We start from the raw sequence: 18,351 nt of genomic DNA on the forward strand, positions 1-18,351 counted from the left end.
TGATCACAGACAACGATGAGACGGCCTATAGGGAGGATGTCAGAGATTTGGCAGTGTGTTGCCAGGACAACAACCTCTCCCTCAATGTGATCAAGACAAAGGAGATGATCGTGGACTACAGGAAAAGGAGGGCAGAACAGGCCCCCATTAACATCGATGGGGCTGTAGTGGAGCGGGTCAAGAGTTTCAAGTTCCTTGGTGTCCACATCACCAACAAACAATCATGGTCGAAACACACCAAGACAGTCGTGAAGAGGGCACAACAACACCTTTTCCCCCTCAGGAGACTGAATAGATTTGGCATGGGTCCCCAGATCCTCAAAAGTTATACGGCTGCACCATCGAGAGCATCCTGACCGGTTGCATCACCGCCTGGTATGGCAACTGCTCGGCATCCGACCATAAGGCGCTACAGAGGGTAGTGCGTACGGCCCAGTACATCACTGGGGCCAAGCTTCCTGCCATCCAGGACCTCTATAACAGGCGGTGTCAGAGGAAGGCCCAAAACATTGTAGAGGACTCCAGTCACCAAAGTCATAGATTGTTCTCTCTGCTACCGCACGGCAAGTGGTACCGGAGCGCCAAGTCTAGGTCCAAAAGGCTCCTTAATAGCTTCAACCCCCAAAGCTATAAGACTGCTGAACAATTAATCAAATGTCCACCCGGACTATTTAATCTGAATAACTATCTGCCATAACTACGAAGTCCGATAGGCATTCAGGGAACTCTGTGAGGAATTCTATATATGGCCCAGGAGGCTTGTAAACAGTAGATATAAAAAGAGATTGAGTAAGGCTGCATAGGGGTCATAAATGTTAGCAACACCTCCGCCTTTGTGGGATGTGCGGGAGATATGGTCTCTAGTGGAACCAGGAGGAGAGGCCTCATTTAGAGCAGGGGAGATATGGTCTCTAGTGGAACCAGGAGGAGAGGCCTCATTTAGAGCAGGGGAGATATGGTCTCTAGTGGAACCAGGAGGAGAGGCCTCATTTAGAGCAGGGGAGATATGGTCTCTAGTGGAACCAGGAGGAGAGGCCTCATTTAGAGCAGGGGAGATATGGTCTCTAGTGGAACCAGGAGGAGAGGCCTCATTTAGAGCAGGGGAGATATGGTCTCTAGTGGAACCAGGAGGACAGGCCTCATTTAGAGCAGGGGAGATATGGTCTCTAGTGGAACCAAGGCCTCTTTAGAGCAGGGGAGATATGGTCTCTAGTGGAACCAGGAGGAGAGGCCTCATTTAGAGCAGGGGAGATATGGTCTCTAGTGGAACCAGGAGGACAGGCCTCATTTAGAGCAGGGGAGATATGGTCTCTAGTGGAACCAGGAGGAGAGGCCTCATGCCATGCAGTAAATGCATCATGCTTAAGCCAGGTTTCAGTTAGGCCAATCACATCAACTTTATGATCAGTGATTAGATAACTGACTGTGAACTAGGAAGAGGAGAGAAGACAGGAGAAGGCGGAGGAGGAGAGAACGGGAGGAGAGAGGACAGGAGGAGGAAGAGGAGAGAGGACAGGAGGAGGAAGAGGAGAGGGGACAGGAGGAGGAAGAGGAGAGAGGACAGGAGGAGGAAGAGGAGAGGGGACAGGAGGAGGAAGAGGAGAGAGGACAGGAGGAGGAAGAGGAGAGAAGACAGGAGAAGGAGGAGGAGAGAGAACGGGAGGAGAGAGGACAGGAGGAGGAAGAGGAGAGAGGACAGGAGGAGGAAGAGGAGAGGACAGGAGGAGGAAGAGGAGAGAGGACTAGGAGAGGGGACAGGAGGAGGAAGAGGAGAGAGGACAGGGAGAGGAGAGAGGACATGAGAAGGAAGAGGAGAGAGGACAGGAAGAGGAGAGAGGACAGGAGGAGGAAGAGGAGAGAGGACAGGAGGAGGAAGAGGAGAGGGGACAGGAAGAGGAGAGAGGACAGGAGGAGGACGAGGAGAGAGGACAGGAGGAGGAAGAGGAGAGAGGACGAGGAGAGGGGACAGGAAGAGGAGAGAGGACAGGAGGAGGAAGAGGAGAGAGGACAGGAGGAGGAAGAGGAGAGAGGACAGGAGGAGGAAGAGGAGAGAGGACAAGAGGAGAGAGGACAGGAGGAGGAAGAGGAGAGGGGACAGGAAGAGGAGAGAGGACAGGATGAGGAAGAGGAGAGAGGACAGGAGGAGGAAGAGGAGAGAGGACAGGAGGAGAGAGGACAGGAGGAGGAAGAGGAGAGAGGACAGGAGGAGGAAGAGGAGAGAGGACAGGAGGAGGAAGAGGAGAGAGGACAGGAGGAGGAGAGAGGACAGGAGAAGGAAGAGGAGAGAGGACAGGAGGAGGAAGAGGAGAGAGGACAGGAGGAGGAACAAGGAGAGAGGACAGGAAGAGGAGAGAGAACAGGAGGAGGAAGAGGAGAGGGGACAGGAAGAGGAGAGAGGACAGGATGAGGAAGAGGAGAGAGGACAGGAGGAGGAAGAGGAGAGAGGACAGGAGGAGGAAGAGGAGAGAGGACAGGAGGAGGAAGAGGAGAGAGGACAGGAGGGAGTGGGGACAGGAGGAGGAAGAGGAGAGGGGACAGGAAGAGGAGAGAGGACAGGATGAGGAAGAGGAGAGAGGACAGGAGGAGGAAGAGGAGTGAGGACAGGAGGAGAGAGGACAGGAGGAGGAAGAGGAGAGAGGACAGGAGGAGGAAGAGGAGAGAGGACAGGAGGGAGAGGGGACAGGAGGAGGAAGAGGAGAGAGGACAGGAGGAGGAAGAGGAGAGGACAGGAGGAGAGAGGACAGGAGGAGGAAGAGGAGAGAGGACAGGAGGAGGAAGAGGAGAGAGAGAGGACAGGAGGAGGAAGAGGAGAGGGGAGGAGGAAGAGGAGAGGGGACAGGAGAAGGAGAGATGACAGGAGGAGGAGGAGGAGAGATGACAAGAGGAGGAGAGATGACAAGAGGAGGAGAGACGACAGGAGGAAGAGGAGAGAGGACAGGAGGAGGGAGGACAGGAGGAGGAAGGACAGGAGGAGGAAGAGGAGTGAGGACAGGAGGAGGAAGAGGAGAGAGGACAGGAGGAGGAAGAGGAGAGAGGAGAGGAGAGAGGACAGGAGGAGGAAGAGGAGAGAGGACAGGAGGAGGAAGAGGAGAGAGGACAGGAGGAGGAAGAGGAGAGAGGCTAAGAGGAGAGAGGAGAGAGGACATGAGGAGGAAGAAGAGAGAGGAGAGAGGACAGGAGGAGGAAGAGGAGAGAGGACAGGAGGAGAAAGAAGAGAGAGGACAAAGGGCAGTTGCATGGATTTCACATGACTTGGCGGGCCTGGGAGGGCATAGGTCCACCCACTTGGGAGCCAGGCTCAGCCAATCAGAATGAGTTTTACCCCACAAATGGTCTTTATTACATACAGAAAAACTCCTACGTTTCATCAGCTGTCCGGGTGACTGGGCCTGCAGGTGAAGAAGCCGGATGTGGAGGTCCAGGGAGGTTTTCCAATGCCTCGCAAAGAAGGGCACCTATTGGTAGACATTGAATATCCCTTTGAGCATGGTGAAGTTAATTACACTTTGGATGGTGTATCAATACACCCAGTCACTACAAAGATACAGGCGTCCTTCCTAACTCAGTTGCTGGAGAGGAAAGAAACCGCTCAGGGATTTCACCATGAGGCCAAAAGTGACTTTAAAACAGTTACAGAGTTTAAAGGCTGTGATAGAGAACTGAGGATGGACATTGTAGTTACTCCACAATACTAACGTAAATGACAGAGGGAAAAGATGGAAGCCTGTACAGAATACAAATATTCCAAAACATGCATCCTGTTTGAAACAAGGCACTACAGTAAAACAGCAATAAATGTGGCAAAGAAATGCAATTTATGTCCTGAATACAAGGTGTTATGTTTGGGGCAAATCCAACACATCACTGAGTACCACTCTTCATATTTTCAGGATGGTGGTTGCTGCATCATGTTATGGGTATTGCTTGTCATCGGCAAGGACTAGGGAGTTGTTTAGAATAAGAAGAAACGGAATGGAGCTAAGCACAGGCAAAATCCCAGAGGAAAACCTGGTTCAGTCTGCTTTCCAACAGACACTGGGAGACAAATTCACCTTTCAGCAGGACAATAACCTGAAACACAAGGCCAAATATACACTGGAGTTGCTTACCAAGAAGACATTGAATGTTCCTGGGTGGCTTAGTTACAGTTTTGACTTAAATCGGCTTGAAAATCTATGGCAAGACTTGAAAATGGCTGTCTAGCAATGATCAACAACCAACTTGGCGTAGTTTGAATAATTTTTTTAAGAATAATGTTAAGATATTGTACAATCCAGGTGTGCAAGGCTTAGCCAGAAAGACTCACAGCTGTAATCGCTGCCAAAGGTGCTTCTAACATTTATTTACTCAGGGGTGTGAATACTTATGTAAATGAAAGATTTCTGCATATCATTTTCAAAAAACGTTTTCATTTTGGCATTGTGTGTAGGTGGGTGAGCTTTTTATATATATCCATTTTTAATTCAGGCTGTAACACAACAAAATGTGGAATAAGTCAAGGGGTGTGAATACTTCCTGAAGGTCAGCTTTGTTTGCCTCTATTCTAAGGCCATACAAATTCAATTAACTATTTAACGGATTTCATTTTTTGAAAAGCGAGCAAATCTTTTTTTCCTTCTACTGTTCGTCAAATTATTTTATTTATTCCCATGATTCGATTCACCGGGATTGAACCGAATCGCAACTACTACAGTGGCAGAGTGAATTGTTCAATTCGCCATATGAATCGTTAAAATACAGATTTTTTTACTTGTCCGAAAGCGCATGTAAAAAAAGAAAAAAGGATCTAACATAATTTTTACATCCTTGTATGATGCAACTAACCACTTTACAAAATAAAATGCATAATTATCTTTTGTACAATAGAGAATCAGACAAAAATGTAGGCTCTACTCTTTGCATATTCAAGCCTGTTTCAATATACAACACTACCCCTTTAAGGCTTTCCTGGAGGAGGGTTGGCCACCCGAGTCATTGGCCAAAAAAAGATCACATGCCAACAAAAACCTCTTGTTGGTGAACTTAACCTCTCCACTGTCACTACCCACAAAAGACTCCAGGATGTAGTCCCCAGTGGCCCTCTCCTTCCTGCAGCAGACACAGCCCTGAGCATGTCTCTCTCACACGTGACCCCTGCAGTACCACAGCATATTTATAGAGGAGGAGATCAGCCTGGCGCGTCAGCATAGGGAGGAGGTCCGGGAGATGCACTGTGCAATGAAAACTGTTGAGGAGGACGACCAGGCTCTCAGGAGAGGAACTGTCCAGCACAGACAACCCCAGCCACATGCAGGACCTGCAGAAGGAACTACATGAGCTGACGCAGGGATATCTCAGCCACCAACCAATCCGCTCTGCAAAGAGTCCCACAAAAACCCAGGACCAAGCCAACGGCTTAATCAGAACCAGGACCAAGCCAACGGCTTAATCAGAACCAGGACCAAGCCAACGGCTTAATCAGAACCCACAAATCAGACGTCACTTTATCCCTTCATCTGGTTGCCCTTCACAGAGACGAGAACAGCCAGCAACACTGCCCTCCACACCTCCCTCCCATGCTACCATACCCGGCCCATCGCAGCACAGCTCTACCAGACCCGGCTTGCCTCAGCACAGCTCTACCAGACCCGGCTTGCCTCAACACAGCTCTACCAGACTCGGCCCAACTCAGCCCAGCTCTACACAGCATCGACCACTACCCTAGGGACTGGCAAAACACTGTCGAGGGTAGTATACCACATGATCATCTAGTGAATCTTTGTTTTCATTTCAACAATTAACTATCTGTGATGTGCTAGATGCCTTGCTTAAGATTGATGTAAAACAAAACAAAAATGACTGGAGCTGATATGCTTAAATAAGCAACAAACTCTGAACATACTCATCCGTTCATAACTGACCAAATTATGAAAGAAAAGCATTGTAATTTGAATTCCATAAAGTGAGTGTGGAAGAGGTGAAAAATAAAGGTGACAAGCCACCTGGGTCTGACAACTTGGAGGAAAATGACTGATAGCGGACTATATTAACTGCCTTAATGTTGCTGGACACCAGGAAGGCAGCAGCTAATTGGGATCCGTAATCAATACAAATAAGTCTACAGGAAAGTAGGCCTGGAGGGAAGCAAAAGGCCTGGAGGGAAGCAAAAGGCCTGGAGGGAAGCAAAAGGCCTGGAGGGAAGCAAAAGGCCTGGAGGGAAGCAAAGGGCCTGGAGGGAAGCAAAAGGCCTGGAGGGAAGCAAAAGGCCTGGAGGGAAGCAAAAGGCCTGGAGGGAAGCAAAAGGCCTGGAGGGAAGCAAAAGGCCTGGAGGGAAGCGAAAGTAATTCCGCTACCCAAGAATAGCAAAGCACCATTTACTGTCTCAAACAGCCGACCAATTAGTCTGCTATCAACCCTTAGTCAACTTTTGGTGAATAAATAGTGTTTGACCAATGCTATTTCACAGTAAACAAATTAACAACTGACTTTCAGCATGCTTATAGGGAAGGGCACTCAACATGTACAACTGATTGGCTGAAATAAATTGATAAGAAGCTTGTAGGAGCTGTTTTGTTAGACTTCAGTGCATCTTTTCGATCATAATCTGCTGCTGGAAAAACATTGGTGTTATGGCTTTACACCCCCTGCTATATCGTGGATCGAGAGTTACCTGTCTAACAGAACACCAAGGGTGTTCTTTAATGGAAGCTTCCAACATAATCCAGTGAGTCGGGCATTCCCCAGGGCAGCTGTCTAGGCCCTTTACTTTTTTCAATCTTTACTAACGACATGCCACTGGCTCTGAGTAAAGCCAGAGTGTCTATGTATGCGGATGACTCAACACTATACACGTCAGCTACTACAGCGAGTGAAATCACCGCAACACTTAACAAAGAGCTGCAGTCCGTTTTAGAATGGGTAGCAAGGAATAAACTAGTACGAAGTATTTCAAAAACTTAAAGCTTTGTATTTGGGACAAACCATTCACAAAAGGAACTAATGGGGATCTATCATAAACCCCAAGAAGAGTAGCTGATTCCTTGGCAGGAACTAATGGGGATCCCTAATAAATACAAATACAGTATTTCTCTACTCAAATAAAGGGGTGTAGACCGAACTTCAACAGTCGAACAGCCAGAAGAAACGCTTCCAAACACCAAAACGACCAAAAACATCACTAAATGTTGTCATAATATACAGTGCATTCGGAAAGTATTCTTCACTTTTTCCACATTTTGTTACGTTACAGCCTTATTCTATTTTTTCCTCAGCAATCTACACACAATACCCCATAATGACCAAGCAAAAACTGGTTTTTAGAAATGTTTGCAAATGTATTAGAAATAAAAAAAAACGGAAATATGACATTTACATAAGTATTCAGACCATTTACTCAGTACTTTGTTGAAGCATCTTTGGCAGCGATTACAGCCTCGAGTCTTCTTGGGTATGACGCTACAAGCTTGGCACACCTGTATTTGGGGAGTTTCTCCCATTCTTCTCTGCAGAACCTCTCAAGCTCTGTCAGGTTGGATGGGGAGTGTCGCTGCACAGCTATTTTCAGGTCTCTCCAGAGATGTTCGATCGGGTCCAAGTCTGGGCTCTGGCTGAGCCACTCAAGGACATTCAGAGACTTGTCCCAAAGCCACTCCTGTGTTGTCTTGGCTGTGTGGTTAGGGTCGTTGTCCTGTTGGAAGGTGAACCTTTGCCCCCAGTCTGAGAACCTTCTCCAGAGCGCTCATGACTTCATCAAGGATCTCTCTGTACTTTTCTCCGTACATCTTTCCCTCGATCCTGACTAGTCTCCCAGTCCCTGCCACTGAAAAACATCCCCACAGCATGATGCTGCCACCACATGCTTCACCGTAGGGATGGTGCCAGGTTTCATCCAGACTTGACACTTGGCATTCAAGCCTCCCTTGAAGGCTCTCCCTCCCCCCTCCTCTTCCTCCCTCTCTCCTCTCCCTCTCCCTCCCTCTCTCCTCTCCCTCTCCCCCCCTCTCCTCTCCCTCTCCTCTCCCTCTCCCCCCTCTCCTCTTCCCCCCACTCTCCTCTCCCTCTCCCCCTCTTCTCTCCCTCTCCCCTCACTCTCCCCCCTCTCCTCTCCCTCTCCTCTCCTCTCCCCTCTCCTCCCATCTCCCTCTCCCCCTCCCTCCCCTCTCTCCCCTCTCCCCCTCTCCTCTCCCCCCTCTCCCTCCCTCTCCCCTCTCCCCTCCCCCCTCTCCCCTCTTCCCCTCTCCCTCCCCCCCTCTCCCTCCCTCTCCCTCCCTCCCTCCCCCCCTCCTCCCCCCTCTCCTCTACCTCTCCCTCTCCCCCCCTCCCTCTCCTCCCTCCCCCTCTCCCTCTACCTCTCCCTCTCCCCCTCTCCCTCCTCCCCTCCCCTCTCCCTCCTCCCCCTCTCCTCTACCTCTCCCTCTCCCCCTCTCCCTCCTCCCCTCCCCTCTCCCTCCTCCCCCCTCTCCTCCCCTCTCCTTCAACTTACATTTAGTGAGTAGAAAAAGTCAAGGCGTCTAAATACTTTCCGAATGCACTGTATGCACAAACTGTTTCTACTGGGAAGCTCTCCCTCTCCCTCTCCCTCTCCCTCTCCCTCTCCCTCTCCCTCTCCCTCTCCCCCCCTTTCCTCTCTCCTTCCCTCCCCTCTCCTCCCCTCCCCCTCTCTCCTCTCCCTCCTTTCCTCTCCCCCTCTCCTCTCCCTCTCCTCTCCCTCCCTCTCCTCTCCCTCCCTCTCCTCTCCCTCCCTCCCGCCCCTCCTCCCCCTCTCCTCTCCTTCAACTTACAGTTAGTGAGTACATACATTTTTGCTCTTCCAACTGAGCTACACGGGACCAAGAAATGGACGCTCTCTGAGAGTACTGGGTTGAATTGAGTATGACCACACAATTTATTTTCATAATGAGCCAAATGTATTGGTTTTCTATCCAAAGTTGCAAAGGAAATGTTGTGATCTATTTAATAAACACAAGAGACCAGCAAAATGGATGTGTGGCAGAATAGAAGGAACAGCGGCATCTAGTGGTCAAAACATGGTACTTTCACACTGCTTTATGGTAAATAATGCAAGCGATTTCAATGACTAATTTCTCTTAACAAACCATCACCAGATTCACAGTGAAGACATTACGTACCATGGAGAAGCAATACTCCAAGCCACAGCTTCATACTACTAGTGAAACATAGAGAACTTGTACTGTGTACTGGTTGTTGGGGTGTGGGGGGGTACTGGTTGTTGGGGTGTGAGGGGGTACTGGTTGTTGGGGTGTGGGGGGGTACTGGTTGTTGGGGTGTGAGGGGGTACTGGTTGTTGGGGTGTGAGGGGGTACTGGTTGTTGGGGTGTGGGGGGTACTGGTTGTTGGGGTGTGAGGCGTCCGTGGGGGGCTTTGGACCATTTTCTTTTTTTATTCCTCATGCCTTACTCATTGGTAGGAAGAAGTTTGGTCCAAATTGGATGTTGTGTACTATATTTATTGAATATGATCTGAATCCTATCATTTTAAATGGCCAATTTGGGTTTAATCAATTAGCTTAATTTCTCAAGAGATCAAATAATGTTTCAGGAATTCTAATCGTATCTGTTAGTAACTACAGAAACGATCTCAGAACAATCTGAGATGGTGGGTGTCGAAATCCTCTTTCTAGTGCTGTTCGGAGGAGGAACGACCCCTGGAAGCCTGATGACGGCAGCTTGGTAACCTAGCTGTAATGACTAACTGCCACCCACAGAGGGCGCCACCACACCGCACCACTAACACAGATAATCCTTTCTTTGTGGATGTATCCTAGAGGTTTTTGGTTATTGGTGATATCATCAAGCTGCCTCACTACAGAAACAGGAGATATACTCATTTTGAGCCATTCTGGCTTGAACAAGCTACTTAATAATGACGTGTGTGTGTGTGTGTGTGTGTGTGTGTGTGTCTGTGTGTGTAGATACTGCAGGACTGTGCGAAGGCTCGAAGGGAGGTGGATCTTCACGGTAGGGCGTCGTCCTGTTCCACTATCGTACGCATCATCGACGTCTATGAAAACCTCCACCAGGGCAGGAAGTGTCTGCTCATAGTCATGGAGTGGTGGGTACAGATACACACTAGGGGGACCACATTTAAAATAATCAAAAGGTGGGACAACAAGATGATTATGCGGGACATTCGGGAGACAGTGGTTAAAATGGTTTGGAGATGACATAGCCTAATACAGACAGAAGCATGTCTGTTCTACGAAATATATTCCCAATTAAATGTATTCTCAACATTTTTTTTTTCTCTGTTATGCAAAGCGCACTGAACTGACACATGATTGTTGATGACACTGATGTTCAAATGAAGGGAATTAAATAGTCTATAATGAGCACCACAGCAGCCTCAACTCAGACAGAGGTGTGTAGCTGCTGGTAAAGACTCAGACAGAGGTGTGTAGCCTACTGTAGCTGCTGGTAAAGACTCAGACATGTTTGTAACCTACTGCAGCTGCTGGTAAAGACTCAGACAGAGGTGTGTAACCTACTGTAGCTGCTGGTAAAGACTCAGACAGAGGTGTGTAACCTACTGTAGCTGCTGGTAAAGACTCAGACAGAGGTGTGTAGCTGCTTGTAAAGACTCAGACAGGTGTGTAGCTGCTGGTAAAGACTCAGACAGAGGTGTGTAACCTACTGTAGCTGCTGGTAAAGACTCAGACAGAGGTGTGTAGCTGCTGGTAAAGACTCAGACAGATGTGTGTAGCTGCTGGTAAAGACTCAGACAGAGGTGTGTAGCTGCTGGTAAAGACTCAGACAGAGGTGTGTAGCTGCTGGTAAAGACTCAGACAGAGGTGTGTAACCTACTGTAGCTGCTGGTAAAGACTCAGACAGAGGTGTGTAGTCTACTGTAGCTGCCGGTAAAGACTCAGACAGAGGTGTGTAACCTACTGTGGCTGCTGGTAAAGACTCAGACAGAGGTGTGTAGCTGCTGGTAAAGACTCAGACAGAGGTGTGTAACCTACTGTAGCTGCTGGTAAAGACTCAGACAGAGGTGTGTAGCCTACTGTAGCTGCTGGTAAAGACTCAGACAGAGGTGTGTAGCTGCTTGTAAAGACTCAGACAGAGGTGTGTAGCTGCTGGTAAAGACTCAGACAGAGGTGTGTAACCTACTGTAGCTGCTGGTAAAGACTCAGACAGAGGTGTGTAGCTGCTGGTAAAGACTCAGACAGAGGTGTGTAGCTGCTGGTAAAGACTCAGACAGAGGTGTGTAGCTGCTGGTAAAGACTCAGACAGAGGTGTGTAACCTACTGTAGCTGCTGGTAAAGACTCAGACAGAGTGTGTAACCTACTGTAGCTGCTGGTAAAGACTCAGACAGAGGTGTGTAACCTAGTAGCTGCTGGTAAAGACTCAGACAGGTGTGTAGTCTACTGTAGCTGCTGGTAAAGACTCAGACAGAGGTGTGTAACCTACTGTAGCTGCTGGTAAAGACTCAGACAGAGGTGTGTAACCTACTGTAGCTGCTGGTAAAGACTCAGACAGAGGTATGTGTAGTCTACTGTAGCTGCTGGTAAAGACTCAGACAGAGGTGTGTAACCTACTGTAGCTGCTGGTAAAGACTCAGACAGAGGTGTGTAACCTACTGTAGCTGCTGGTAAAGACTCAGACAGAGGTGTGTAGCCTACTGTAGCTGCTGGTAAAGACTCAGACAGAGGTGTGTAGCCTACTGTAGCTGCTGGTAAAGACTCAGACAGAGGTGTGTAGCTGCTGGTAAAGACTCAGACAGAGGTGTGTGTGTAGTCTACTGTAGCTGCTGGTAAAGACTCAGACAGAGGTGTGTAGTCTACTGTAGCTGCTGGTAAAGACTCAGACAGAGGTGTGTAGCCTACTGTAGCTGCTGGTAAAGACTCAGACAGAGGTGTGTAGCTGCTGGTAAAGACTCAGACAGAGGTGTGTAACCTACTGTAGCTGCTGGTAAAGACTCAGACAGAGGTGTGTAACCTACTGTAGCTGCTGGTAAAGACTCAGACAGAGGTGTGTAACCTACTGTAGCTGCTGGTAAAGACTCAGACAGAGGTGTGTAGTCTACTGTAGCTGCTGGTAAAGACTCAGACAGAGGTGTGTAACCTACTGTAGCTGCTGGTAAAGACTCAGACAGAGGTGTGTAAGCCTACTGTAGCTGCTGGTAAAGACTCAGACAGAGGTGTGTAGTCTACTGTAGCTGCTGGTAAAGACTCAGACAGAGGTGTGTAACCTACTGTAGCTGCTGGTAAAGACTCAGACAGAGGTGTGTAACCTACTGTAGCTGCTGGTAAAGACTCAGACAGAGGTGTGTAGTCTACTGTAGCTGCTGGTAAAGACTCAGACAGAGGTGTAGCTGCTGGTAAAGACTCAGACAGAGGTGTGTAGTCTACTGTAGCTGCTGGTAAAGACTCAGACAGAGGTGTGTAGTCTACTGTAGCTGCTGGTAAAGACTCAGACAGAGGTGTGTAGCTGCTGGTAAAGACTCAGACAGAGGTGTGTAGCTGCTGGTAAAGACTCAGACAGAGGTGTGTAACCTACTGTAGCTGCTGGTAAAGACTCAGACAGAGGTGTGTAGTCTACTGTAGCTGCCGGTAAAGACTCAGACAGAGGTGTGTAACCTACTGTGGCTGCTGGTAAAGACTCAGACAGAGGTGTGTAGCTGCTGGTAAAGACTCAGACAGAGGTGTGTAACCTACTGTAGCTGCTGGTAAAGACTCAGACAGAGGTGTGTAGCTGCTGGTAAAGACTCAGACAGAGGTGTGTAGCCTATTGTAGCTGCTGGTAAAGACTCAGACAGAGGTGTGTAACCTACTGTAGCTGCTGGTAAAGACTCAGACAGAGGTGTGTAACCTACTGTAGCTGCTGGTAAAGACTCAGACAGAGGTGTGTAACCTGCTGTAGCTGCTGGTAAAGACTCAGACAGGTGTGTAACCTACTGTGGCTGCTGGTAAAGACTCAGACAGAGGTGTTTAACCTACTGTAGCTGCTGGTAAAGACTCAGACAGAGGTGTATCCTACTGTAGCTGCTGGTAAAGACTCAGACAGAGGTGTGTAACCTACTGTAGCTGCTGGTAAAGACTCAGACAGAGGTGTGTAGCCTACTGTAGCTGCTGGTAAAGACTCAGACAGAGGTGTGTAGCCTACTGTAGCTGCTGGTAAAGACTCAGACAGAGGTGTGTAACCTACTGTAGCTGCTGGTAAAGACTCAGACAGAGGTTTGTAACCTACTGTAGCTGCTGGTAAAGACTCAGACAGAGGTGTGTAACCTACTGTAGCTGCTGGTAAAGACTAAGACAGAGGTGTGTAACCTACTGTAGCTGCTGGTAAAGACTCAGACAGAGGTGTGTAGCCTACTGTAGCTGCTGGTAAAGACTCAGACAGAGGTGTGTAGCCTACTGTAGCTGCTGGTAAAGACTCAGACAGAGGTGTGTAGCTGCTGGTAAAGACTCAGACAGAGGTGTGTAACCTACTGTAGCTGCTGGTAAAGACTCAGACAGAGGTGTGTAGCCTACTGTAGCTGCTGGTAAAGACTCAGACAGAGGTGTGTAGCCTACTGTAGCTGCTGGTAAAGACTCAGACAGAGGTGTGTAGTCTACTGTAGCTGCTGGTAAAGACTCAGACAGAGGTGTGTAACCTACTGTAGCTGCTGGTAAAGACTCAGACAGAGGTGTGTAACCTACTGTAGCTGCTGGTAAAGACTCAGACAGAGGTGTGTAGTCTACTGTAGCTGCTGGTAAAGACTCAGACAGAGTGTGTAACCTACTGTAGCTGCTGGTAAAGACTCAGACAGAGGTGTGTAACCTACTGTAGCTGCTGGTAAAGACTCAGACAGAGGTGTGTAACCTACTGTAGCTGCTGGTAAAGACTCAGACAGAGGTGTGTAGTCTACTGTAGCTGCTGGTAAAGACTCAGACAGAGGTGTGTAGCTGCTGGTAAAGACTCAGACAGAGGTGTGTAGCCTACTGTAGCTGCTGGTAAAGACTCAGACAGAGGTGTGTAACCTACTGTAGCTGCTGGAAAAGACTCAGACAGAGGTGTGTAACCTACTGTGGCTGCTGGTAAAGACTCAGACAGAGGTGTGTAACCTACTGTAGCTGCTGGTAAAGACTCGGACAGAGGTGTGTAGCTGCTGGTAAAGACTCAGACAGAGGTGTGTAACCTACTGTAGCTGCTGGTAAAGACTCAGACAGAGGTGTGTAACCTACTGTAGCTGCTGTTAAAGACTCAGACAGAGGTGTGTAGCTGCTGGTAAAGACTCAGACAGGTGTGTAGTCTACTGTAGCTGCTGGTAAAGACTCAGACAGAGGTGTGTAACCTACTGTAGCTGCTGTTAAAGACTCAGACAGAGGTGTGTAGCTGCTGGTAAAGACTCAGACAGGTGTGTAGTCTACTGTAGCTGCTGGTAAAGACTCAGACAGAGGTGTGTAACCTACTGTAGCTGCTGGTAAAGACTCAGACAGAGGTGTGTGTAGTCTACTGTAGCTGCTGGTAAAGACTCAGACAGAGGTGTGTAACCTACTGTAGCTGCTGGTAAAGACTCAGACAGAGGTGTGTAACCTACTGTGGCTGCTGGTAAAGACTCAGACAGAGGTGTGTAGCTGCTGGTAAAGACTCAGACAGAGGTGTGTAACCTACTGTAGCTGCTGGTAAAGACTCAGACAGAGGTGTGTAGCTGCTGGTAAAGACTCAGACAGAGGTGTGTAGCTGCTGGTAAAGACTCAGACAGAGGTGTGTAACCTACTGTAGCTGCTGGTAAAGACTCAAACAGAGGTGTGTGTGTAACCTACTGTAGCTGCTGGTAAAGACTCAGACAGAGGTGTGTAACCTACTGTAGCTGCTGGTAAAGACTCAGACAGAGGTGTGTAACCTACTGTAGCTGCTGTTAAAGACTCAGACAGAGGTGTGTAGCTGCTGGTAAAGACTCAGACAGGTGTGTAGTCTACTGTAGCTGCTGGTAAAGACTCAGACAGAGGTGTGTAACCTACTGTAGCTGCTGGTAAAGACTCAGACAGAGGTATGTGTAGTCTACTGTAGCTGCTGGTAAAGACTCAGACAGAGGTGTGTAACCTACTGTAGCTGCTGGTAAAGACTCAGACAGAGGTGTGTAACCTACTGTAGCTGCTGGTAAAGACTCAGACAGAGTGTGTAACCTACTGTAGCTGCTGGTAAAGACTCAGACAGAGGTGTGTAGCTGCTTGTAAAGACTCAGACAGAGGTGTGTAGCTGCTGGTAAAGACTCAGACAGAGGTGTGTAACCTACTGTAGCTGCTGGTAAAGACTCAGACAGAGGTGTGTAGCTGCTGGTAAAGACTCAGACAGAGGTGTGTAGCTGCTGGTAAAGACTCAGACAGAGGTGTGTAGCTGCTGGTAAAGACTCAGACAGAGGTGTGTAACCTACTGTAGCTGCTGGTAAAGACTCAGACAGAGGTGTGTAACCTACTGTAGCTGCTGGTAAAGACTCAGACAGAGGTGTGTAGCTGCTGGTAAAGACTCAGACAGGTGTGTAGTCTACTGTAGCTGCTGGTAAAGACTCAGACAGAGGTGTGTAACCTACTGTAGCTGCTGGTAAAGACTCAGACAGAGGTGTGTAACCTACTGTAGCTGCTGGTAAAGACTCAGACAGAGGTATGTGTAGTCTACTGTAGCTGCTGGTAAAGACTCGGACAGAGGTGTGTAACCTACTGTAGCTGCTGGTAAAGACTCAGACAGAGGTGTGTAACCTACTGTAGCTGCTGGTAAAGACTCAGACAGAGGTGTGTAGCTGCTTGTAAAGACTCAGACAGAGGTGTGTAGCTGCTGGTAAAGACTCAGACAGAGGTGTGTAACCTACTGTAGCTGCTGGTAAAGACTCAGACAGAGGTGTGTAGCTGCTGGTAAAGACTCAGACAGAGGTGTGTAGCTGCTGGTAAAGACTCAGACAGAGGTGTGTAGCTGCTGGTAAAGACTCAGACAGAGGTGTGTAACCTACTGTAGCTGCTGGTAAAGACTCAGACAGAGGTGTGTAACCTACTGTAGCTGCTGGTAAAGACTCAGACAGAGGTGTGTAACCTACTGTAGCTGCTGGTAAAGACTCAGACAGGTGTGTAGTCTACTGTAGCTGCTGGTAAAGACTCAGACAGAGGTGTGTAACCTACTGTAGCTGCTGGTAAAGACTCAGACAGAGGTGTGTAACCTACTGTAGCTGCTGGTAAAGACTCAGACAGAGGTATGTGTAGCCTACTGTAGCTGCTGGTAAAGACTCAGACAGAGGTGTGTAACCTACTGTAGCTGCTGGTAAAGACTCAGACAGAGGTGTGTAACCTACTGTAGCTGCTGGTAAAGACTCAGACAGAGGTGTGTAGCCTACTGTAGCTGCTGGTAAAGACTCAGACAGAGGTGTGTAGCCTACTGTAGCTGCTGGTAAAGACTCAGACAGAGGTGTGTAGCTGCTGGTAAAGACTCAGACAGAGGTGTGTGTAGTCTACTGTAGCTGCTGGTAAAGACTCAGACAGAGGTGTGTAGTCTACTGTAGCTGCTGGTAAAGACTCAGACAGAGGTGTGTAGCCTACTGTAGCTGCTGGTAAAGACTCAGACAGAGGTGTGTAGCTGCTGGTAAAGACTCAGACAGAGGTGTGTAACCTACTGTAGCTGCTGGTAAAGACTCAGACAGAGGTGTGTAACCTACTGTAGCTGCTGGTAAAGACTCAGACAGAGGTGTGTAACCTACTGTAGCTGCTGGTAAAGACTCAGACAGAGGTGTGTAGTCTACTGTAGCTGCTGGTAAAGACTCAGACAGAGGTGTGTAACCTACTGTAGCTGCTGGTAAAGACTCAGACAGAGGTGTGTAACCTACTGTAGCTGCTGGTAAAGACTCAGACAGAGGTGTGTAGTCTACTGTAGCTGCTGGTAAAGACTCAGACAGAGGTGTGTAACCTAGTAGCTGCTGGTAAAGACTCAGACAGAGGTGTGTAACCTACTGTAGCTGCTGGTAAAGACTCAGACAGAGGTGTGTAGTCTACTGTAGCTGCTGGTAAAGACTCAGACAGAGGTGTGTAGCTGCTGGTAAAGACTCAGACAGAGGTGTGTAGTCTACTGTAGCTGCTGGTAAAGACTCAGACAGAGGTGTGTAGTCTACTGTAGCTGCTGGTAAAGACTCAGACAGAGGTGTGTAGCTGCTGGTAAAGACTCAGACAGAGGTGTGTAGTCTACTGTAGCTGCAGGTAAAGACTCAGACAGAGGTGTGTAGCTGCTGGTAAAGACTCAGACAGAGGTGTGTAGTCTACTGTAGCTGCTGGTAAAGACTCAGACAGAGGTGTGTAGCTGTACTGGTAAAGACTCAGACAGAGGTGTGTAGTTACTGTAGCTGCTGGTAAAGACTCAGACAGAGGTTTGTATCAAGACTCTACTGTAGCTGCTGGTAAAGACTCAGACAGAGGTGTGTAGTCTACTGTAGCTGCTGGTAAAGACTCAGACAGAGGTGTGTAGCTGCTGGTAAAGACTCAGACAGAGGTGTGTAGTCTACTGTAGCTGCTGGTAAAGACTCAGACAGAGGTGTGTAGCTGCTGGTAAAGACTCAGACAGAGGTGTGTAGTCTACTGTAGCTGCTGGTAAAGACTCAGACAGAGGTGTGTAGCTGCTGGTAAAGACTCAGACAGAGGTGTGTAGTTACTGTAGCTGCTGGTAAAGACTCAGACAGAGGTGTGTAGCTGCTGGTAAAGACTCAGACAGAGGTGTGTAGCCTACTGTAACTGCTGGTAAAGACTCAGACAGAGGTGTGTAACCTACTGTAGCTGCTGGAAAAGACTCAGACAGAGGTGTGTAACCTACTGTGGCTGCTGGTAAAGACTCAGACAGAGGTGTGTAACCTACTGTAGCTGCTGGTAAAGACTCAAACAGAGGTGTGTGTGTAACCTACTGTAGCTGCTGGTAAAGACTCAGACAGAGGTGTGTAACCTACTGTAGCTGCTGGTAAAGACTCAGACAGAGGTGTGTAACCTACTGTAGCTGCTGGTAAAGACTCAGACAGAGGTGTGTAGCTGCTGGTAAAGACTCAGACAGGTGTGTAGTCTACTGTAGCTGCTGGTAAAGACTCAGACAGAGGTGTGTAACCTACTGTAGCTGCTGGTAAAGACTCAGACAGAGGTGTGTGTAGTCTACTGTAGCTGCTGGTAAAGACTCAGACAGAGGTGTGTAACCTACTGTAGCTGCTGGTAAAGACTCAGACAGAGGTGTGTAACCTACTGTAGCTGCTGGTAAAGACTCAGACAGAGGTGTGTAGCTGCTTGTAAAGACTCAGACAGAGGTGTGTAGCTGCTGGTAAAGACTCAGACAGAGGTGTGTAGCTGCTGGTAAAGACTCAGACAGAGGTGTGTAGCTGCTGGTAAAGACTCAGACAGAGGTGTGTAACCTACTGTA

At 48.6% G+C, this 18,351-nt stretch overlaps 1 protein-coding gene across 2 annotated transcripts in view; it reads left to right on the top strand.

Moving 5' to 3' along the window:
- Window positions 1–18,351, top strand: part of mapkapk2a (MAPK activated protein kinase 2a) — a 93,295-nt gene that overhangs the window by 12,115 nt on the left and 62,829 nt on the right. For both annotated transcript variants that reach the window (XM_041891798.2, XM_041891799.2), the window contains exon 2: window positions 9,911–10,050. In XM_041891798.2, the coding sequence (XP_041747732.1) occupies window positions 9,911–10,050 (140 nt within the window). The remainder of the gene's footprint in view (window positions 1–9,910; window positions 10,051–18,351) is intronic.

The sequence above is a fragment of the Coregonus clupeaformis genome, chromosome 12, assembly GCF_020615455.1.
Source record: "Coregonus clupeaformis isolate EN_2021a chromosome 12, ASM2061545v1, whole genome shotgun sequence".
NCBI classification, from domain to species: domain Eukaryota; kingdom Metazoa; phylum Chordata; class Actinopteri; order Salmoniformes; family Salmonidae; genus Coregonus; species Coregonus clupeaformis.